The following is a 25,123-nucleotide window of genomic DNA, read 5'->3' on the forward strand; positions in this document are numbered from 1 at the left end:
AATATATTTTAATCCACTAAATTAAGTTAAATGCATTATGCAAACATAATTATTTTCCAAGTATACACTAATACTGTTGGTTTGTATTTCACTAAACCTTTCCGGCGCTAATAACGAGAGCGCCGGTGGCGTTAAAAGCATAGGTGCAAGATATAGGGAAGAATGGCGTCACGTGGTATAATGTAGTTCGATATCGCCATCCGCGAATTTCTCAAATCAATAATTTCAAACAATTACCGACTATTTAAATAGATAATATCTCCATTTACATTAGTGTTTGAAACGCTTATGAAAAATAATTACCCAAGCCTTTCAAAATTTAAGCACGGACAGATCTGTATCAAACTATTCTTTTCACAAATGAAAATAGACGCTACCCTATTCGTCTGCGTCAAGAATTTGTCGTAAAACTTGTGGTAAGCGTTAGATGCAGACGTGCACAACAGATTGAATTCTGAATACAGATTTCTGAATGCAGATTTTTATAGAAACTCCTCACAGCAGTTACTTCCCTTGCTTCGCCCGGTCAGTAACTTCTAGTATAAGGGAGGCCACTGCGTAGGAGATTGAGATTTATAGTGCAGATAGAATTGTTTTACGAACGAAATTTGTTTTAGGTTATAAGAAGATTTTTTGACATAAAACGGTCTTAGAAAAATTCACTAAAAATGGTGTCAGCAATATTATTGGAAGAAAACGTTAGAAAAACGTTTCCAACTTTTTTTTGTAAGAATGACCATATACTAAATTAAATAGATATTTCGTCTGATTTTTTATCAGGTAAGGCTTCATAATGGGCAACCGATCGATGTGGATTTTCGAAATGTGGTATATACCATAAGCATAGGTGCGTAAACGCACCTATGCTAAAAAGCGTGCGAACATCTCAAGAGTTTTACTTAAGTTCAATCTTCTCAGTTGATTAATACGTAAATCGTTGTTCAAATATCACTGTTTTTAGAAAGTTAACGCCTCTTTCTAAGTTATTTCACCTGCGATTTTGTATTATAACATAATACTGTTCATAATAAAATTTAATTTTTTTCAAAAATGCGCATCAGAAACCACGATTGATATGGGTAGTGATAACACATATGAAAATACAATAAACATAAAAAAGACTAGTCGAAATTGCTCAAATTATTAATTAACCCGATTAGCACAATCGAGTATAAAAGCCTTTCAATTGTGAGAAAATACGTGCATTATGTTATTTTTGTATTTAATACTTATTGTAATGTTTCATGTCAAAAGCTTTTTTAAATTAAGATTAAAAAACATATTAAATATATTTTATACACAGAGTTTTTTGTCAGTTCGTTTCATTGAAAACACCATTTTTAAATCTCAACATGTTAATATATGACCATTCATTTTACAATGAATTCTTACAGCCTCTCCATCCAGTACAACAGTGGAACAAATTGAATGCCCTTCCACCTGGCCCCGATTTCTCGAAAATTCTTAAGTCAAATTATTTAAGTTAAGCTGGTAAAAACGAGGGGCCCGATTTTGAAGATTGTGAATACTAAAGCAGCAAGAAACTAACATCCATTTGTTTCTGCCTAAATCCAACTTATATTAGTTGTTTAATGGTTTTCTTATGTCGATAAGTAACACAGGTTTTTTTTTATTCACGCCGCAATACCATTCAAGATCATTCCTATGACAATTTACAGAAATAAAGTCTATTACTTTTGTAAGAAGGTGCCAACAACGACACTCAAAGTAAAGAGCAAAAGAAGATAATAAAAAAAATATAAACTTAAAATATTTTTGGATATCAAATAACCAATCAACTTTCTGAAATTTGGTTTATTTTGTGTTTAGATGATCAATTCATCAATATTTTAGTAGTGTTTAAATTTGAAAAGATATGATACATGTTCAGAATTAATTGAACCTAAGTGTATTGTTATTACTGTGGCACATTATATTCCATCTGAAATCTTCTTTACAGAAACATTTTAATGCAATACATGACAAAGCATTTTGAGTGAAACGTCAAACATATTAATGCAGTGTAAATTTGTTCCTTTTTCGAAGTTTTATTCCTTATTCGAATGAAGAATAGGGAACAGTTCCTTATTATTTAAGCTCAAAATATCTGCTCAAAGCTTTCACAGATAAATAATAATAAAAGTAAAGTAAAGTAAATCAAACCAAAGCCAAACGTTGTTTTGTTAATGAATTAATTTACAAACCGAGTAAGCAAATGTTTCTTTTTGTGTGAATTATATCCTCTATCTTTAGTGTGCGTTTACACATTAGAGCTGATGCAATACCTTTACGTGTTATCTCCAATCATAATAAAGAATAAGCCCGATACAATATGCCTTTAGGTCATTCGATATAACTTGTTTTATTTCATAGTAAATTTACTGACCACGCTTGCATTTGCCAAGACCTTCAAGTGGACGTAAGCCCATTCTCGTGGTTTATTCCCACCTGGTGTGCTGTACAACTGGGTTTGTTTATGGAAAATTCGATTTATTGTATTATGAAATGTAAGTGAATAAGAGTATCAATTTTAATATTCATTTCATTCATATTTCGTAGCATTGCATGTTTTGGCTGTAAAGATATTGTCATTTTTGTTCAGGTCTTTTCTGTCATGACTATATTGGTCACCGTCAATAAAATGAATAGAACAGAGCTATAAGCTTTGTACGCCATGTCCCCCGCCCAACAACCACTAAACAAATTTTAAAATACGTACTATTTTATTTGAACAATTTTAAGGATATAGATTAAAAACTTGATGCCAAAACACAAAGGTCAGCTAACTCTTGTGTATATGTTTATGCACATATAACTACACGAATAACAATAAAAGTTATATCGTTATCGCGATCCATGGATCCCGCAAACTGCGATATAACGGATGTGTGCATAGCAATAAGAAAAGTAAATATTAGAAAAATAAAGATTATAAAAAAGTGTGATGGTTTCATAGTTCATAGAACTGAAGAAGTGAATATGTTAAACAATAAAATTTTATAAGATGTTTCGTAATTGAAACGCAAAAGGGAGCATTCTTATAATCATTTTCACCTTGTGTGGAGAATGTGTACGTCAGTCTGAAACTCTTCGCACTATTAAGTTCTTCTGCGAAAAAGACAATACGGACAGAGTTCGACAGCGACTTGAATCCCATAGGTGGCCTTGGTCCGCAGAACTTTCCGACTGACGGAGAGGAGGCATTGGGTCCGTTGAAAACCTCCAGGTACTGAACTATGCACATGTTGTCCGTATGGGACTCCATGACAAAGTCTGTAACGTTCAACTGAAAACACAAGAAACATGTAATTAAGTGTTAATTTATTGTCATATAATTGTTTTCATGTAAAACATGTATTTGCTCCAATGACATATTTTAATTATTACCTGAAAATGTAACACTTCAATAAAAATAAATAATAGTAAATTAATCATAAATGCAAAATGTCATGACACCATGATCCAGTTTCTTTATAAAACGCACAACAAAGGTTCATAACAGATATAATTGTTGTTGATTTATTGAACAATGCTTAAAAGCCCAGTATGCACATTGATCCGGCTGCCCTCTGGTGCGTTGATGAACCAGGTACATTTTAATTTGTTGTAGTATTTCCATGGGAAACTAGGGCTCATGATGGCGCCCAATGAATCTGTCAGGACCCCGCCACATTCTGTAAAAACAAGTGATATAAAATGTTTTCATAAAATTTATTGAACTTTTTAAAGATTCATAGTAAAATGCAGCTCAACATTAGTCTTTATAATGTTCGTTTAATTTAATCAAGTCACTTAAATTCTTTGTTAAAAAATACTAGATTTCAAAATCAATAGTACTATTGTTGGTCTGATTAATATTTTTATAAACCTTGTTTATAGGCACTTATAAGAAGCGTTAGAAAATGCGAATATTATTTATTGAACGAACAGGTGAAAGTTCTACAGTGTGGAGAATAACTCTTAATATTTACAAATCAAACAATTTTCATTGAATATACATATCTGGATTTAATGTGAAATTGTGCAATATAACAACATAAAAAAGTTTAACAAAGACCAAATCAAAGGATACGAAAAGAAAAGACACAAATTGTAGTTGGAATGAAACAACGAGCAGAAAAGTACATACACAAATAGGCCCGTCTAAAAATACTAATTTTGTAAATTTCTAAATAAGTTAGATTTTAAATTAAACTATTTTAGTTCTATATGGGGAGGAAATTGTTTTTTTTGAGCGGATATGACAGTCCTGTAATGGCTAAAAGTAGGTCAATCCGATAATCCGGGATCTTATGATCCTTTTACAAACTGTTTGCGGTTAAAAAGAGGCTGTGGAAAAAAAGGTGGCTGTTATTAACAATATTGAGAAGCGGATGGGTACTTTAGACACGGATATCAACAATATATGGGTTGAAATTAAGGATATGGTGAATGAGGTGGACGAACACGTGACGCGCCTCGAGGACAAGATTTACGGTGCTGACCTCCATGCGGCATAGCTGTCGCAGAGAGTACATGCGTTGGGGTAGGAATGAAATATCCGACGTGACAATGTGTAATATCTTCAGTAGCAGCCTAATTATGTGATGATTACTAGACCGGAAATGAGGCATCGGAAGTGACCGAAATTAAAATTCACTAACACCTGCAAAACGCCTTCCAGATCGCCCGTGACGCTTAAGACTTAATTAAATTTGAGAGGGTGCGTCGGGATAGTGAATTGAGTGTTCGAACAATGTCCACAAGACGTCATCAAAAAGAGACTTAGTTAGTCCCCCAGATTAAAGAGGCGATATGGAGGGAAAAATCCGGCATATGACACCTTCTATATCAACGGAACCGCGGTCAGAGCAAAGGAACCAGAGCAAAGGAACATGTTAATAAATATTATTGCATTTTTTATCTGAAATTGGAAGTATTTTATCACCGAAGATTTAAAAAGTAAAACCATGAACAAATATGATTTTATTTGGCAAGACACAATTAATTCAGAATTTGATTATGTATATTATTCACCAGACCAAGCGTTTGATAGCGTCTCAATAGATTAAAAAAGCAATAGTCATAGTGTTTGAGTACTTGGTATGTGTAGACAACAATATTACGTATGATCAATGGTAGAATATGCGATTAACGGTTCTTCGGTATTTGATAATTTGTTGACAAAAGCAAGAAATTTTCAATTGTTTAAGATTATATTAAGGTGATTTTAAAGAAGGGAGAATCACGTTCAATTGTAGTTTTCATTGTATTGTAATACCTATTCACCTAGTTACAATACTTTTACTGATGTTATATATCAATAGGGCATTCATTAAAATATTATTTCGTTCAGGAATCATTTCACGACTTCTCGTTTTTAATGAAACTGTTGAAAATATCTGTTGTTCAATTAAACTGTCAATAAACGAAGCTCTAGACAAAAATACTAAAAGTATCCGAGACTTTGCGGATCCTTTGTTTTCAAAATATCGTTTTTTACAGAATACTTACCCTAGTCTTTTTGTTTCTATGTTCATGTCCCTATTTATGTGTATTTGTTGTTGCTGGTGTTCTAAGTTTTTCATTTGTAATTAATTAATGCAATTAATTGTGTCGCATTTGTTGTCTAAATCGTACAATATTATTCAATATCATTCGAGCAAACATAGCCATATTGATTAGCTATATTAATTTTCGAATAGATGGTCGACTTAAGAACATGATTAATACTACTAAATGTATGTGGAGGTAACATTTAGACGTTATAGATTGCTGTCTAAATAACATGATAGTATTTTAATTTCTCTAGGGAACCATACCCCTATAGATCAACTGTAGTTTTGTTTTCGTAAAGGTGGTAAACAATGGTATAATATTCAAACAATACTTAACTACCATTAAGTGTAACATGGATTTTATATAACACAGCTTTAACGATTTCCGCATTTCCAAATTCTTTATTTCTAAAAATTATATATCTACGAATGAAAATAACAGACAAACATATGTTGGATTTATGCGATTTTATGTGTCATGACTACACATTAATATATTTTCCCATAAAAACCTTCAAGTTTTGCATGTATAAAATATCTAATATATTTAAAAAAAACGCAAAAGGGCTAAATTACATATGATGAAGATTTGAAATTTAATAGGCAAAATATATTTTAAAAAATGGATAATTTTATTATCTCGGCAATGTTACTAATGACACTGGCAGTTCATTTTCAATAAAGAACATTTGATTGGAAAACCTCTACAGGCTCTGAATATTTAAATTTAGAAATAGAAGCATTATGATAATAAGCAAAAACTATTTTGTCAATTGTTTGATTCTTTGGTTGGGTCTATTTGTTGTTATGCCTATGAAATATGGGCTTTTAATAAATAAAAAAAAGATCAAACGCATTCAGTAAACATTTGCAAAAGACTATTAAAGGTAAATGTAAACACATGTAATGTTACAGTATATGGTGACTTAGGCAGATACCCATTCTATGTAAATATATATGTGCGAATTTAAAAATTATTAACAGTCAAATACTGTAATGATAGCGTTACATTCATATCTGCCTGATACAACGCTGCCTGATATATTTTTTAATCAGTTCAACAGGAAGCTGATATATCAGTCAATTTTTTGAGGTACTTCATATTAATCACATTGATATCTGCCTGATATGAAACAGCTGATATATTAATATATTTTATATCAGTTCAACAGGAAGTTGGTACATCAGTCAATGTTTGGAGCTATTTCATATAAATCGACTTTTAACTTATGATAAACAGAAAAACCGATTACTGATTGATCGTTTTGTAATATATCAGGCTGTGCACGAATAAAATAACAGCTCGGCAAGCCTGGCCATTAATTTTATTCCAATCTCGTCTGATATATTACAAAACTGTCAGGCAGTAACCTCTTAATCTCTATTTCTACAAACTGTATATTCAAGCATTAAATGATTGTTATAGCGGGTGCAAAAATTGGGATGCAAATGTTAAACAATTATTTAAAGAATAAGGTTGTCCTATTTTTAGTCATGCTTTTGTATGTAAAATTTAAATGCCGAATTATCAACACCTTTTAGCAGGAACGGTTTAGATGATATGAATAGAATTTCTATTATTGATAGAATGTTTGAAACCACTTTTGAATAGGAAAACAACTTTGAATGATTTTTCTAACGTTTACGCTTATATTTTGTTAACTTAAGGGCCTCTGCCCATCCTTTGGGAATTCAGACCCGAATATACACACGCAACAATATCACTTGTGAAAAACGTCATTGCCTTTGTTGTATTCAACGGGACATATCGTATGAATTCCATTTTATTTGTTTATGTTCATCTTTCCGGTTACTACAACAAAATACAAATGAACGTTTGTATTACATAATCCATATGTTGTTAAGTTTCATTGTTTATTAACATTTACATTTAAATTAGAAATTTGAAAGTTGTAATGTATATAAATATATGAAGGAAGCCTTTACTGCACAAAATACTACAATAAAGACAACTTATTGAAGCAAAGAATTTTCACTTTGCATTCATTGATAGTATGTGTATTATTGGTTTTCTTTTTTTCTCTTTTTTGTATATAGCTATTACACAGTAAATGAAACGTAATAGTTTGTCTTTGCTGCCCTTAAAATTATTATATTTCGTCTTTTTAAAATTGCTGTTGTTCTCTGTTGTTATTGTGTTTCGAAATGCCAGTAAATGTACATACATTAATTCATATTGTTTTTTAATTGTGTTACTGAATATAATAAGTAGTTTGGTTACTGTCACGCCACATTACTTTATTTATAAGTATATGCATTAAAGAATATGTACTAGTGTAAAATCTTAATAAATTGTCATTTATGTTTCGTTTCGTGTTATGAGACAAATGCTTCAAAATGTGTGGTAAACTGTATTGAATGTATGTGAAATGTGTTACAATAAACAAGACTGTAACATTATCCAGTTTTGAGTAGTTCAATAATCGTATCTTCCGTGGAATTGTGCTATTTTAAGCAAGCGTGTCTTTGTAAGTGTTATGTAATAGGCAATTACCTGATAATAATTTACACTGTTCATGTGATTCCGATTTTTCCGCTTCAATGTTTAATCCTAATCAATCACGAATTCAGTGTATATAAAAATGTTACCATAAATATTTGTGCACATGTATGAATCTAAAAAGGTCAATATATCGTTAGTGTTCTATAGTTTTCTATGCCGAAGCTTCCTTATGTTATTTACATACACAGGATATATGTTCGTGTGTTGTTTTTATTTTGTAACAATTGAGAACTTACTTTCATTACACGCTTTTCCTGCCCAACCGTCTTTACAGTCTATAGATCTACATTCACCCGTAACAGCGTCGCATTGGTCCCAAAGGCAATGGCATTGCTTGGAACAGTTTACGCTGTAACTTCCGACTGGGCAGTCTGCCAACAAACGCTTAAACAGTTTGGTAACCTTAATGACATGTGTTTCGTTTGACGTCAAGATAGAATACAAAAATTACCAGTGTTGCGTCAATTCCAAATCGTGTTTTAAATAACATTTTATAAATTTAGCAAGCCTCTCGTCGTTTTGTCTCTCAAATGCAATTTATTAATGCAATTTTTAAGCGTTTATGAATATTCCATTAATATGCACAAATTATTAATTCAACACTGTACCGATATTGCTGTACATTAAATATATACACACACACACATATATATATATATATATATATATTTGCACATGTATGAATATAAAATCGTCTATCTATTGACATAATTTCGAAGATTATTTTCGAACGCTACCTATGTTATTTGCATATATAAGATATTTGTTTGATTTGTGTTTTTGTTTTAATAATATTCTTTGACATCTTACTTTCATTACACGCTATTCCTTTCCATTCGTCTTTACAGCCCCCATTTCCGCATGCACCTGTTACACGATCACATGCGCCCACGCGACAATGGCATTGCCGGAAACAGTTTACGCCATAACTTCCGAGTGGGCATTCTGAAAACAAATATGTGAACATTCGTGTAACCTTAGTGGCTGCAATTTGTTCAAATATAATGATACAATAACCAGATTTACGTACTTTCGAACTCGTTTTTCCAATAACATTAATAAGTTAAGCTGTTTTTGTAAAAACAAATCATACTCGAAGATTATAAGAATAAATTCTGTTAATAGATACATAAAATATATTACTGATAAAAGATGCATCAAATGTATTTAAAACTGCATTGTTATAACTATGATTGACAATGCTTTTTATATTTAATTTGATAATAATACTTAAGGAAGAATAACTTGTCAGAATTGATCAAATCTTACAGACACACGAGAGTCAGTTAATTAGATAGACCCCACACGCTCTTTTCCTCACACAATTTTACAACAATATAAAATTGGTATTTACTGTACAGACTCCTTATATACGAGAACTTAGCCAGATGTTCCGATTTACGGCAGTGGAAGTACCTCTGTTACTTACATTACCAACCGTACTGTACATTATCCACCAGTTTTGTTTCAACTTGATAATCACCTTAGTGTATATTTCTTGAGTGTAAAAGGCACTTGTATGATTCTGAATTCTCGTTATGTTATCCTATATACAATTAAGCGTTCAATGTGTGCTTTTTAATAAGAGTTTCTGCGGTAGTTAATTTAAAGCGTATTGGTAATAGTGAGAGGATTTCATAAAGACTAAATAAGCGTTTGTATGATCTCGAACATTATTTTCATTACAAGTACACCAAACAACAGTGTATTGCAAATTGTCACATCAATGAACGTGTTATATTTGAGCACGTTTCTTTAAGTACATTGTTCAGCGTTTAAAAAATTCGTCCTACTTACAATAAAGCGAAAGGCAACGAACAAACGACCGCGGATCATGACCAAACAACAAACAACACAGAAACAGGTTCTGAGACAAAATTATTAAGCCTAAGGTAGGAATATATATGATAAGTGGCATGCCGTATTGTATACCGTTTTATATGTTGAGTGTATTCAGTGTTTAATATGTTGAAATCTAAAATAGTGCATTGAAAGAACAAAAATATTGAGTTTATATTGAGTTTAGATTGATTTATAGCTGTTTGTCTACTTATAGTTATACTTTCTTTATCATACTCAGAATAGACATTATTATATGCCATACTTTAGCATAATAAATGAAGTCCATACACTGAAATGACTCCGCCAAGGACGGTCCCAAACCTAACACAGATGAAGGATAGGCGTAGGGCCAGCTACCATACCCTGGCAAAACCTTATTGTTAACGAAACAGCAAATCAACACAAATTACGGACTTAGGTGGGCATATGGAAGGCGTATTTATCCGGACGGTGAAAGCCGGAGTCAGACCGAAGACCATGATCTCCATCAGGACCACAACCGCCATCGGTACATGCAATATCCGGAAAGACAGCACAAGTAACCGCAGAGATGATGAAGTTCAATCACAATATCATAGGAATCAATATATCAATATGGACTGCTCATGGGCAAAAACGACTGATTTCCTGTACGTAACTGTTGTTCTCGGGGCATAACCAGAAGGATGCAGCACTAGGTCGGGACAAATGACAGTGACGAAGATAAGATACTTTTGGGCGAGATGAACGACAAGGTTACCATTGTCGACCTGTGTGCCACAAATAACCCGGTAATCAGAGGAAGTATTTCAGCCACAGAATGATACACACGGCAACTTAGGCGTTGCCATACCTGTCGACTAAGAACCAGATCGACCACCTGTGCTTTGTAAGAAAGTTTCGTCGCTCTTTTTAGGATGTACGAGTCAAGCGAGTAGCAGAAGTTTTTCGGATTTGCATCTCCTTATCGTCCGATTGAAACCGAAGCTGCAGAAGAATTCGACAGATGGGTTCATTTAAAGCCAACGTGACAACACCGCTACGATGAAAGACACCTGGAAGCAAGACGAGTTTACGGTAACTCTCTCCGACAAGTTCCAGGTCGTGGAGAAGCTGATTAAAGAAGAGACTGTAGAGCAGAAGTGTCAGAAAATGAAAGTAACGGTGACATAAACATGTCAGGAAGTACTTGAATCCAAGTCGTACATCCACGAGGAGTTGATATCAACAGAGACGCTTTAGAAAGTTAGGCAAAAAAGAGAAAAGAAAACAAATGTCAACAACAGAAGAACAACAATAGCATTCCTTTATATATAAAAGAACCAAATAACGTATCGATAATACGCCTTGACTTTAAACTTCTTATATTATAAACATGCCATTTTAATAATATATCTATAAGTTAACAATATAAACGTAGCAATATGGTAGCGTTGTCTATGAAAAAATGTGTTAGCTTGATTGCATTAAATTCATGACGCTTATTAATACACTATCAAGTTCTTTCTTGGGAAGAACAAGTACTGGTTGTAATTAAGCTAAGATCTTTAGAAACTTATCGAAATCGCAACCTGCTGATCGCTATGCAGACGCCTTATCAACTAGGCCACCGACAGCTTCATTAAGTCTGTGTTTATCTAAGCGCCTTGGAATCAAACTACGAAATATTATTTTTAAAATGTAATGCAGTGTGATTCGTGTAAATGACTAAGACGCCACATTATGCAACAAAAATGTAGGTAAAAACTAATTTGAGATGGCCAAATTATGCTTATGAATATATTACTAAATGAACTACATGAACATTTTTTTTTTGTAATCGCGATCAGTGCATCCCGCGAACCGAGATCTACCGGATATATGCATATCAATATAAAGAAATAAATAAGAAAAATAAATATAAAAAAATAAGGTTGTGTGTTGTCATGGATCTGGAAAAGTGCAGATTTTGATAAAGAACATGTAGAAATTGTATTTTTAATACACATTTAAAAAAAGGTCAATTCTTATACAGATTCTTACCTTGTGTGTACGTCATTCTGAAACCCGTCGCATTAGTGCCAGAGTCTGTGGAGAAGACAATAAGGACAGAGTTTAACTGCGACTTGAATCCTATAGGTGGCGCTGTCCCGCAGAACTTCCCGATCGACGGAGAAGAGAACGTAGGTCCATTGAATATTTCCAGGTAGTCATATATGCACTTGTTGTTCTTCTGTGGCTCCATTGCAAAGTCTGTAAATGTCACCTGAAACATTGTGGAAATATTGTGTACCTGTTAACAAATTGTCGCTTTGATAACATATTTTACCTTTACATGTGAAATTGTTATTAAAGGAATAATATTAGATTCATCTTTTATGCCAAATGTTATCAGAATATGATCCATTCTCTTTAAAAAAAATGCCATACACAGATTCATAAAAGGTATACTTGTAGTTTATTGATTGAACAATTATAAAATATCACGTAAGCACATTGATCCGGCTTCCCTCTGTAGCGTTGATGAGCCAGATACATTTATCATTGTCTTTGTAATTCGACGGGAAGTTGGGGCTCGTGATGATGCCATATGGATCTGTCAGGATCCTGCCACACCCTGGAAAGGCAAGTGATATGAAATGCTAAATTCAAGTCAAGAGGGCATTTTGAAGATTCAAAGAAAAATGCAATTCAGTATTTATTGTGATATTTTAATCTCCTGAATTAAGTTAAATTTCTCTTGAAAACGTTCTAGTTTTCAAAATATACATTAATACTGTTGGTTTAATTTCTATGGCAATAACCGTTGTTCATCGGCGCTTATTAAAAGCGTGACTAAATGTGAGTATTGTTTTTATTTAAGTCCAATATCTTACTTAATTATTATGTAAATCTTTGTTCCAATAGCATTGTATTAATTAAACAGGATTTTATTTTATGTGCAATTACGTCAAATAAATTAATACTGTTAGTATATACATCAATTAAAAAAGACATGTATGGTGTATAATTACTCAAATAAGACGTATTCATAAGTCTGCAATTCTCATTAAATATTCATTTTTCTAATGAAGTCCCTAGTCAATTGCATTGTATAAAAAACACAAGTTCATGCGTGTTTATATTAGAGTTTCAATAATGTACTGTAATATCGGTAAACCGCTGTACATTCAAAGTAATGTAATATATACAATTTACAAAATATAAAAAAGTTTTTACTGTTTTGCTGTTTCTCATTTTTAATGGAAACTTCGTACAAAACGCTCATTTGACTCATAACTATAAGTGTTTATATTCCGAAATTGTGTTGCACTCATTTTGTTGATTTTAAATAGTAAAGCTGCAAGCAACTTGCATCCATTTGTATCTGCCTATATCCAACTAATCGGACTAAGCTTCAAACTTTTTTTAAACACAACATAAAACAAACTTAGTGATTTTAATGTGCAACTACATTATAATAAGCCCACTAATTGATCGGTTACTTGCAGGTCGATAGATTCATTTGGTAAGCGTCAAATTATTATGATTTCGCACTTCAACAGTACGCACAATGGAAGTAGAAGTATTGGGAGAAATCTGTCAAAAACAAACTTGCAAACATCATGATCATCAGTGCAATGGCTGGTTTTCTGTTTTGCTCCAGTTGATAAATGAAAACAATGTTTGTTTTCACGCCAAAATACGTTTCAAGATAATCATTATGACAACTTGCTGAAGTAAATATTATTATTTTTATTAATATGTGCTACAAAAAAAATCAAAGTACAGTCCACGAGCATATAATAAAATAAACCTCAAATATATTTCAAGATCAATTTACCAATTCAACTATCTCGGGATGATTGTGTGTGTGTGTGTGTGTGTGTGTGTGTGTGTGTGTGTGTGTGTGTGTGTGTGTGTGTGTGTGTGTGTGTGTGTGTGTGTGGTGTGTGTGTGTGTGTGTGTGTGTGTGTGTGTGTGTGTGTGTGTGTGTGTGTGTGTGTGTGTGTGTGTGTGTGTGTGTGTGTGTGTGTGTGTGTGGTGTGTGTGTGTGTGTGTGTGTGTGTGTGTGTGTGTGTGTGTGTGTGTGTGTGTGTGTGTGTGTGTGTGTGTGTGTGTGTGTGTGTGTGTGTGTGTGTGTGTGTGGTATGTGTGTGTGTGTGTGTGTGTGGGGGGGGGGGGGTGGGGGGGGGGGGGGGGGGGGGGGGGGGTGTGAGGGTGTGTGGTGTGTGTGTGTGTGTGTGTGTGTGTGTGTGTGTGTGTGTGTGTGTGTGTGTGTGTGTGTGTGTGTGTGTGTGTGTGTGTGTGTGTGTGTGTGTGTGTGTGTGTGTGTGTGTGTGTGTGTAAAGGTGCTTAAGTCATCAATAATTAAGTAGCGTTTTACTTTTAATAGATACTACTAAAGTTTAAAGTTAAAATCAGCTATGTGATAAGATATTTACATGCTATATTATATTGCATTAAGCACCTTCAGACACAGTTATTACTGCAAAAAATGACGTTACGGTCACAGTTAAATGCCATGCATATAAATAGAGTATTAGTTTGTAAATTTTTCCTTGTGCATTATTCCTTATTCAAAGTCAACATTTCAGAAAAAAAATTATACTTAGATTTCTTAAGAAAAATACAACTAAACGTTGTTTGATTCATTATTAATTTACGAATAAGGAATAAGATACCAGTTATGTATTCATTATTCAAACCTAATTAGCAAATGTTTGTAACTTATCATCTAATGGTACCCAATCTATTTGAAATATGCATCTAATTTACAAACTATAGTGGATGTCAAGCAACTCGAATAGTTTCAATTTATGTATAACGATAAAAGGTGTGAATCTTTTTTTCTAAAATAATAATTGCTTTACATTTTTCTTGGCTTTATTAAATGATAACACATTTAATTTTTCGTGATTGAATAAGAAATGCCACTTGAAAAACTTTACGAAACGAAACGCAAACTTAAGTACCGTGTTCCTTTAAGATATTCATATTTAAGATAAAGTTTACGATAAAATGCTTCTTTGCGGTCATTTATTACTGGTTTTTAAAAAATATTTATATTTCTTTCATAATTGTATTTTATTCAAAAATTCATTTCACATATAATTCCTCATTTTCCCATGGGATGTTTTGATACCCATAGGAGTTTTTTTCACTTGAAAATTGGGATTCTTTCAATCAAAGAAAATTAAACGAAAATCGGCGCAAATACGTATACAATGCTTAAAAGCGATAACTAAGCATCTCAAAATATAAATGTTTTCGAAAATCCTATGTAGAGAGTGGGAAAAAACTAACATATCCCATTGAAAACGAACACTCCAATGAGAAAATGCAAAATTACCATTGCAAGACCTACTTTGCTCATACATTTTATAGTGAAACAAAAAACAACAACTGTGTAAGCCAAATAATCAATTTTTAATCCAAAATAAGACTTACCCATACTTTCTCACAAAGAGGCAAATCTTAAATTAAGGGATTCTTACGGATAAGTTATTTGTATATCGGTAATTTACAGTACATTAAAATGGACAAAATCGTACTTCATATCAATGAAAATCATTATATTAATATAGTTTGGTTTTAAAAACATATTTCAAAATAGTTCTATTTAATATTGTAAAATGATAAACCAGCTATTTTTGCGATTGAATAAGGAATAGGAGTCTGTTGAGCTACCTGCGGCGTACGGCTGGACACCATCGAGACAAGGTACATTTTGTAGGTCATGACGGACCCTAATAGAATGTCAATGATCAAGGTCGCCGGATAACCAATTTGCCGGAATGAACAACGAAACGCGTTTTCGGACTATACAATAAATAATATAAAAAAATATTTGAGAGTAGGTTTTTTTGAATAAATTAAAATATAAAGGCAATACGATACAACTTTCAAGAGGAGCTTGGCGACCTTTTGATTAATCAAATTCGGATTATATACTTAAAACATATATCTTTATATTCCGCAAATTAATGAATCGGATTAATGTTACGTATGTAATTATTTTCATTTTAATTGTGTAACTGTTTTTCTAATTCATCATGTAAGTAATAATATGCCAGTTCCTTATTCGGCTTAGATAATGAATAAATAATTGGCTTATTTTTTATTCAACCGCGAAAAAGGAACTCGTTTATCAAAACTGAGTAGAAGCGCACTGCAGAAAATAATTCTAATTTCCAACATATACATAACATGAGTTTCATGTCCATGTAATACCCAGTGGCAAATTATAATGTATATTTATAAAGAAAATGCCAGATCCTTATTATCATCTCCATAACATTATTTTAATGTTGATCGTCAAATACAATATACAGTAGACATGTGACAGAACACATCAATACAAAATGATCTAATCGAAGTATCACACACAACATCTAAAACATAGAATATCTCAAAGGGATCGTCCGAAATGAAGGCCTCCGAATAAGGATCAAACGTATTACCAGTTCCTGATTCGGATACCATAATGTTGTTTGCCTAAATTCGGGTTATATATTTATAGCATGGCACAATTTTATATTCGTTATAATTGGCTATTTTCAATGTAAGATTTTGTATGCGCATCTCTGACACAGTCTTTGAAGTTTTATCTGACCATTTATTCGGCAAAGACAACGCGATAACTGAATTTTTAAATATCTCATTTCGTTCATATACATAAACCGTTACGAAGGGATATGATTAAGTTGCGTAGCGATTTAAACACGTAACCATAAACGCAAGATTGCACGGTAAGCAGGGGTGCAGGTGCCTCTGAAAAGAAAAGCTTAAGCATATAAAACTTCATGAATGATCTGACTAATTATATCATAATCGCGATTCTTGGGGCCCGGGAACCGCGATATAACGGATCTGTGACAGTGTACGCTGTAACTTCCGATTAAGAAGTCTGACACCAACAACGTTTTAAATATTCATTATTTGATTTAGTTCGTTAATGTATCACGCTTGTGTAGTGCGATCAAAATTAACGATACTTGCCAAACATATAAATTAACCGTTTTACATTATTACTCGGACTTAACCTGACAAAATCCTGTCTTTAAATTTTACATGATGCTAGCTGTCAATCTATTCTGCTACGTAATCGTAACCTTATCAAAGCTCAAGCAGTCACATACATGTCTTTCACATGGCGGTAAATACTATCCCTGAACTTGTCAACCATCAACACTTACCTGTATCAACCATTGTAGCAATATAGACAGCAAAAAAGACGTATTTTAATTTTGAGAAAGGTATGTCGTGTTTTATATTAAAAAAAATAACACTACACATTGTGTTGCCAAAAGTAAACAATTTAACTTTCATTTTATTTCTAGAACGGTTGATTTGTAGCTAGAATTTGTTAACATCACGTTAACAAAATTCGGTCAAGTGTTTCGGAATTAAAAATCGAATCACTCACATTGAAAATACTTATATCAAATTATATATTATTTAAAAAAAATTAAACATGTCGAAATAACACTTGACGCGTCAAAAAAAGGTGGGTAAATACGTGTATGATATGGCCAAACTGTGCTTATGCAATATAATTACATGAATGACCTGTCAATTTATTTCGTAATTTAACTCATTGGATCCCGGAAACTTTGATGTACGGATCTGTTCAGGGCTCGCACTAATGTCGCCATTTGAGCTATTGGCTAAAATTTTGAAAAGCAGGCTAAAAGGTATTGTTAACATTTACAACAATATGTAAACAGTTTTCAAAATCAAAACATGATTTGAATAAAAGTTAAGTAACAAGTTTAGGCAAGTTATTTATACCACTTTCCCATGTTTGTAAAGTGATATCCTTCTTACGTTGATAGATACAATTAAAATCACTAGTGGTTAAAATCCCTGGAGCGATATTTGAGTTTAAAACCCCAGTTAGTTATAAATCTAGCAACAATTTATTGAGTAAGGAATCTGGACTCCGCTTTAATTTGAATCAGATTTAAATGATACGCATCTTTCTTACACACTCTGAAGGGAAACTACCCAGCACGCCATACACTAACGGTGACGTAGTTTTTAGTCTAATAGACAGTGTCCGTTGTAGGAATTTGAGATGACTTTCAGTCTTTCTCTATGTCGGAGCGTGGATGGAATCCCCAAATCTCAGTACCGTATATCAATATTGGACTAATTATATAATCAAAAAGGCGTATTGTATCAGCAATACTGAATAAACTTTTAGAAAATAGTTTATTTGGAGGGAACATTGATCGAGACACTTGTTTCAATAAGGCTCCCCTGCGCTTTAAAAAAAAGTCGTCGTCGGAGATGTCACACCGAGATAAGTAAACGTGTTTACTACCTCGACAATACTATCATTATATTTAACATCAATAGTTTCAATTAGATTGCCTTTATTAAAAGCCATAACAACAGTCTTGCTGGTGTTCACAGATATGCTCCATTCGCTACAATATGTATGCGCCCTATCTAAATGACGCTGAAGTCTCGTTTGCTGAGTAAGAGAATAAAGCTCTATCGATATAAAGAATATCGTCAGAAAATAGCAACGTGAATAATTTTATGTTGTCGGCATTTACATATTCAGTAGCATCATTATAATATTGTCATATATATCGTTTACGAACAATTTAAATAATAATGGTGATAAAGGCATACCCTGTTTAACAAAAGTGTACGTATAAAATAATTCAGAAAGAGAATAGGCAGTGTCAATTTTGTGATTACACTTATTTTCTATGCGTGTTAAACTACACAGTGTACAAGAACCACTACTTACGTGTCGCATGATTTACGCATGATTAAAGTATGATAAACACAACTATAAATGTATGTAATCATTTAAACAAATTTAGATGACACATTACGCTGCAAAAGTTTGTACAAAATTCAGGTTACTGCCTGATCTTTTTGAAATATATCAGGCAAGGCTTAAAATATTATAACGGCAAGGCTTGGCGAGCCGTTATTTTATTCGTGCCGAGCCTGATATATTACAAAAAGATCAGACAGTAACTTGTTTTTCTGTTTATCATACCTCTACGTCCCCGATTTTAAAGGAATAATTAAAAAAAATCGCTAAAAAGCTGCAGTTATAGCGGGAAATAATAAGACTTTTGTCATTTGACGGGTAAATAATGACGTCATTAGCCCGCGCGCTTTCCCCATTTATGTCTAGCGTCTAGAAAAAGGCCTTGACAAACAGCGTAGACCCAGATGATACGCCGCATTATGCAGCGTCTCATCGGGTTCCGCGCTGTTTGCTTAAAGGAATTTCTGTAAGAAATATTCTAAATATAGAAATAAATATACTAGACATCCCTAATTTTGGAAATAAATTGATCCAATTTAGGATGGGAGAGTCCACTAGGCATAAATAGGTTAATATTTGTAAAAAAATGTTGTTGTTTTTCGGCCGTTTGTGTTGCATTTTGTGTTTAAAATATATTACATCTTGGTATCAAATTGTTTGTATTGTTTAATCTGATTCGATTTTACTAAAAATGATTACTTTATAGTTGATTCCGAGTAATATGACCATCCTCCACACATGGCTGATGTAAGAACTTCCATGATATATAAAATATACCAGGCAACGTTATTTCAGGCAGGTATCAATGCGGTGGTATGATAAAAACGAGATCGAAGACTGCCGGCTTTAAACTACTCTAATATTAAATCAAAAGCTGTTTGAATGCACATTAAAATGATAAAAAAGCATAATTTTTTAAACCATTCGATTGTATCGTAAGCTTACGCACTTCTTACATAATTCCGCTAAACATATACTTGAATGGTTTTCTTCTGATAAAATAAATTTATGTATTCGAAATTTTAAATATGATAATTAATCTTAGTTGTCATTTTTGAAACACGGCAGACTTCTTTCATCTCTAAATGCCTATGCTTTGGATTTTTAGACGATGGTCGGTAATATTTTGTTTGATTATAAAACCTCAATAAGCTTGTTAACAGAAGAGTTTTGAGGGGAAAAAACATAATCAAAGGAATATGTTTAACCATTTAATATTTTTTTTGTATATCAGACTTCCCGTAGAAAAAAACGCGATCTTTGCGTATGACGGGCATTTAAAACTTTACTTGCATTGTATGGTAAAAGGTCAAACTTTGGAAGCAAAAGTTCTCTTTTCATAACTCAGATCAAGTCAATTACACAACTGGTTCAGGAGATCATACAATTATATTCCTATATATGTTATTAATATACTTAATAATGAGAGAGTGAATAACTGTAGGGAATTCAGATTGCAAATAGAAAACAATTGATGAAGAAAAATATCTTTCATTCTGAGATTTAATCAGGTCATCTTTCGATTAAAGGAATGAGTAAATCTAGGTAAAAGAAGACGCACTTTCCAAAAATGTCAAAATGTGAATTGCGCAAGATTACCGAACGCCAAAGATTACTGGACACGACTATATTTAATCAGCAGCATGCAGTGACGTCACAACGCTATAATTGCGTCCACCAATATACGCATTGATTATTGCGACAAGGATACGTGCAATTAACAATCAGCGTTAAAGCATATTCATTGCGTGTCGTTATATCTTAATTTCTAAAAATACCACAGGGTAAATATTGGTTGTCCCTGTAAACCGTACAAATATTATTTTTTCGTGTAGAATGAGCTTTTTCTCCGCAATGCTCGCGCTTAATAATTTTTCACCATGTCACATAATGATAGGAAATTAGGTGAAATATTTGGGTTTTCTTTATGTAAGAAATATTGACAAGTTTATCAATGGCGAGTATACATGACATTCAAAAGATTAAATATTTAGATCTGGTGTATGTTTAACAACAAAAAGGGAACGATGCTGTTGACACAAGGCTTGGGCTGTATTTGCATTATTTATTTGTATCACAATGATGATTAACGTGTACATACTTGAATAGTGACTTCTCTAGTCCTAGGTTGTAATTCAACCAACCAGCAATAAGCGCGCACAGAATCGACCAATCAAAAATGTTATAGAAATTTTATTATTGTATGTTTATGTGTAGTTCGATAGAACGAGATGTTTGGTGTGGAAACGAAGTCAGTTAGCATTTAGATCTAGAGGTGAACAGATGGAAAAAGACACAATCATGTAGCAATCACAACGTATTTGTACAACTGAAAATATTAGTTATGTCAGACATTAAACTGGATTAGAAACTGATGTATGTGTTATTGAATATTTTATCCCACATTATGCAGAAAAATTAACATAAATAGAGCGGGACGGACTTGCCCCATGCGTGACACGGGAAAATGGTAGTTAATGCAAATCTCGTCATCATGGCAATACGCGCATGACGAGAAATTGAATGATAGGTTACACACCAGTAATTTAAGAGTAACGAACATTGCTAGTAACTATGTGTCGTCCATGAAATATGAACGATTACGTGACAACCATGGAGCGATATTTACCTACGGCCAATCGACAAAGTGACATTTTGAAAAAAGGCAGTCGAAAATAAATGCGAACACCCATGATTTGTTTACCTTTCTAAAAAATTGTTTTCCCGCTAATTACATTGGGTAAAAATACAAATGACCGACATCAAAGGGCAATTTATTTGTATTCGAAATAATTACCTTAAAACTCTTGCCAGTATGCGATTATTCATGTGACACACATGTTGTTTTAACCTGGGGATAAATTGACTTCCACATTGAGTAAATTAAATATACTATGGTAAATAATTTTGCAATCATTTGCAAATTAGCTAAAATCTTATTAAAATAACGATTCATCAATGTTTGCCAATTAAATTGATACTGAGAATATCAAAAAACCTTTCAAGAGTCTGTAAAAGACTTTAACGACCGGTTTGAGCATACTTTATTTTGTTCTTCATATTAAAAACTATTATTAATCAATGTAGCATTATTTGCAAATCAATATCTTAAACACGCCCGTTAGACATGTGAACTGTTAGGCATCTAAATAGAACAAGTGTTTAACCCTGATTAACTGTCTAAATCATAAATAAAAACAGTACATGTCATATTCCTAAATATGGTTTATTATTGCGACAGGCGTTTTACTATGTGTATATCTGCACGTGCCACGTGATTATACTTGTCATATGCACTAATATATCTGGTACAAAGCTGAACATTTACCCCAATTTCTGTAGATGTTAATTCTCCGATCAGCGCCACAGACCTGGCTTCTGTCGCCCGGACACAAAGCATTACACTCCGACTCTGGCCTTTGAGTTGCAGAATGAAGCGTATAACCACAGAGGCAATTGTTCCGCGACTAATTGCAATCAGACACAAAAAATATTCATAGCATGGCCATTGTTTACGAATAAGCAATAGAAGTTTGTCTTTACATCGTACTTTTTAAAGGGATCTCAACTTTTATAGTTGTTGTTAACTTAATGTATGCATGCTTAGATGAACTGCTGATTGAAGACATTATTAAGGTTAAATACGAGAGGCGCTCAGATTATATTTCAACACAATAAATGACACAGAAATATAACAACAGTACCTTTATTCAAGTAAGTGTTCAATATGATATCAATGCCATGCGTAAAAAAGCTCACACCGTTATAAGACAGGATTGAAGATGCTTGTTAAAAATATACTGGACCAGTCTTGTCCATTCTTCCTTTACAGAGTGAACGTTGCGATTCTGCAGACGGATTTAAAGATTCCCCATATACCAAAGTCCACTGGAGCAGCATACGGCGACTTAGGCATGCATACAACACGGTTTATAAAGTTTGCATTCTCCTTCTTAAGAAACGGAAGGTCTGTTTAGATGTGTGACTTGATGTTCTCTCCCGATGGAACATCATTGACTTCTGACCTTCTGGAAACAGTTTCGGAACGTAATTTCAAAGAAACAGCTTCAGTTCCTTATTGATATAGAACTTGCAATTTACTTCAGTTCCTTTGTTGATAAAACGAATCTCGGGTTTTCCTCTATAAGTGACACCAGCCCATGTCATGAAACCCTTAGCATAATAGTCACGCTTAACGAACTTAAGTTTGTCGCTAACTATTTTGCATTTTCTCATATAGGAAACTTTGCGTCGCCGTAGGATCCCCCTAAATAGTACATTGCCTTATCAGAAGTAACAAAGTTCTTCCTTCTTCCACCTGTTACCGTCATTTGTAACTGCCATGATCTAATTCTTCTGTTTTAATGTGCAATACATTAAGCTGATGAGTCTTTGTTTAGCTTTCAAAATTGTGTTGATTATATTGTATAAAGTTTGCAAAGAGATGCCCACTAAGGACGACATCATAAGAAGGGTCGACAGAACATCTTTGGCTATCAAACGATTGATTTTTCTGATGACTTCCGAGGTGGCCACATTTCGGCGATATTTAAACTTTGGAATTGGAGGGCAACGATTGATATTTTGGAGTTTATGTCCACTGCTATCACGAAAGTTCTAGATTGAGCATAAATTAATCAAATATCATATTGCTTTAAACTCACTTTGAATACTCCTTAACACGTGTTTAGCCTTCAACCCTTCCAAATGTATCACTACTTTTTTGACGCACTATGCTATAAATGACGAATATTTGTTGAAACATCAAGATTATGATTGAACAAGATAGAGTAAAAGCAATCTGCACATGTTTTTCACGCGGTACTGTCTTAATGTATATACCGATTTTGTTCAAATATACTATGGGCGCCTCTCGTATTTTATACTTTGTACTGTCACAATAATAATAAAAAGGTGAAACACAAAATGTACAACACATAGCGAACAAATAGGGATAGATTCTAATAGATTAAATTTGTCCAGCCTAAGGATTTTATCATTTTATACCTTTGTGTTGTGTTAATGTATCTTTTAGGCTACACATGTTCTATTTTAAATCTGCAACCAACCTCGACTCCGGAAAACTGGAAGTGGCTGCAATTTTTTGAACACTCGGTTGGCGAGTTCGAAACAGAAAAGTAATCAAAATCTCTAAGGATTCGGTTGCTGCTTTCCTCATAACAGCCCATGTACTTGATACCTGTAAATGAATGCTTGATGATCCTAAATTCATCAATGAACTGTAAAGCCAAATACACAATATCATGTTATAAATAATGAAAACATCGATTTACAGAATGTTATGCATTTATCATAATTATGTATCTTATACCACATAATTTTCGGACGAGCCCATCATCTTGTAAAACCTCAATTGCTTTTCAAATAGTCAGTGATATTCCAACTCTAGATGTGCATTGCAATTACTCTGGTTGTGTTGCTTATATGGAGAATTCGTTGATAAATGTGATATTGTTTGGCCACTCACTAACTCTAATACACCAATCGATGCCCAGGATAAAAAAAGCTTTCGACTGAGTCAGTATCAGTACATAAACAAGTGTTACCAAGTTCGTTTGACACGGTTACAATTCTGAATCGTAATTACGAATGTAGTTTTCTTGGTATAAATAGAAGTAGTTGAGATAAGTAGTTTGTATTTCATATTTAAAAAGATAGTAATCATCAAATAATATAAACATTTGCAACGTTGTTTGGTAAATGTTGAATAAGAGGGAACTCATCTCATTTTACATGTTAGTCAAGCTAACCACCAAATATCAAATACCTTGGTCATGTAAATATAAATCAGTGAGATTTAGAGCAGCTGTCAACCATGATCCTCACGATGGGCCCATTTTTTAAAGGACCTGCACATCATTACTAAATATCAATATGATGACTTAGTTAAATTGCTGAAAACCATGTATATTGGACGTACATATGTTTATGTTATTTTAACAAAACTATTCAGCTCTGAATATTGTAGAAAACAAGCAAATTCGTTGAATTGATATCACCTGCAAAATAAATTGTGTTTATGGATGGGTTTAGAACAGAAAGAAAAGCTCCCCGGTATAAGTAAAGAGTTGTGCCTGATAATTGAGAACAATTAAATCGGGACATTTTGAGAATCCATTTTAGTATGGTAGAATCCTTACCAAATAAGCTATATACATGTATAATCAAAATGTGTGATTTTGACCTTTCTGTGTGACATCGACCATGACCCTAGCAACATGGATCTTATATTTGACACGCAGTTAGATAATGGAGAACAATTGTGGACAGTTATTACAGAATCCCTTGATGCATAGTAAAGGAATGACTAATTAATCAATTATTCATCAAATTTGTGACCTTTGACCTCAATGTGTGACCTTGACCTTGGCCTCTAGGATTATGGGTGTTGAATGTGAAGCACCCCCAGATGTTTGAGAACTACCATGGCAAGTTTCATGGCTCTGGCTCATGTAGTAAATA

The 25,123-nt window shown here is 33.2% G+C and overlaps 1 protein-coding gene across 1 annotated transcript in view; it reads right to left on the reverse strand.

Moving 5' to 3' along the window:
- The window catches only part of LOC127863432 (multiple epidermal growth factor-like domains protein 10), a 128,089-nt gene that overhangs the window by 101,319 nt on the left and 1,647 nt on the right, over positions 1-25,123 (reverse strand). The window contains exons 2-7 of the mRNA XM_052402960.1: positions 23,710-23,840; positions 21,969-22,107; positions 12,357-12,478; positions 11,905-12,127; positions 8,872-9,006; positions 8,298-8,432 (exon numbers count right to left, since the gene is read on the reverse strand). Coding sequence (XP_052258920.1) covers positions 8,298-8,432; positions 8,872-9,006; positions 11,905-12,127; positions 12,357-12,478; positions 21,969-22,107; positions 23,710-23,840 — 885 coding nt within the window. The remainder of the gene's footprint in view (positions 1-8,297; positions 8,433-8,871; positions 9,007-11,904; positions 12,128-12,356; positions 12,479-21,968; positions 22,108-23,709; positions 23,841-25,123) is intronic.

The sequence above is a fragment of the Dreissena polymorpha genome, unplaced genomic scaffold (assembly GCF_020536995.1).
Source record: "Dreissena polymorpha isolate Duluth1 unplaced genomic scaffold, UMN_Dpol_1.0 chrUn008, whole genome shotgun sequence".
NCBI lineage: Eukaryota > Metazoa > Mollusca > Bivalvia > Myida > Dreissenidae > Dreissena > Dreissena polymorpha.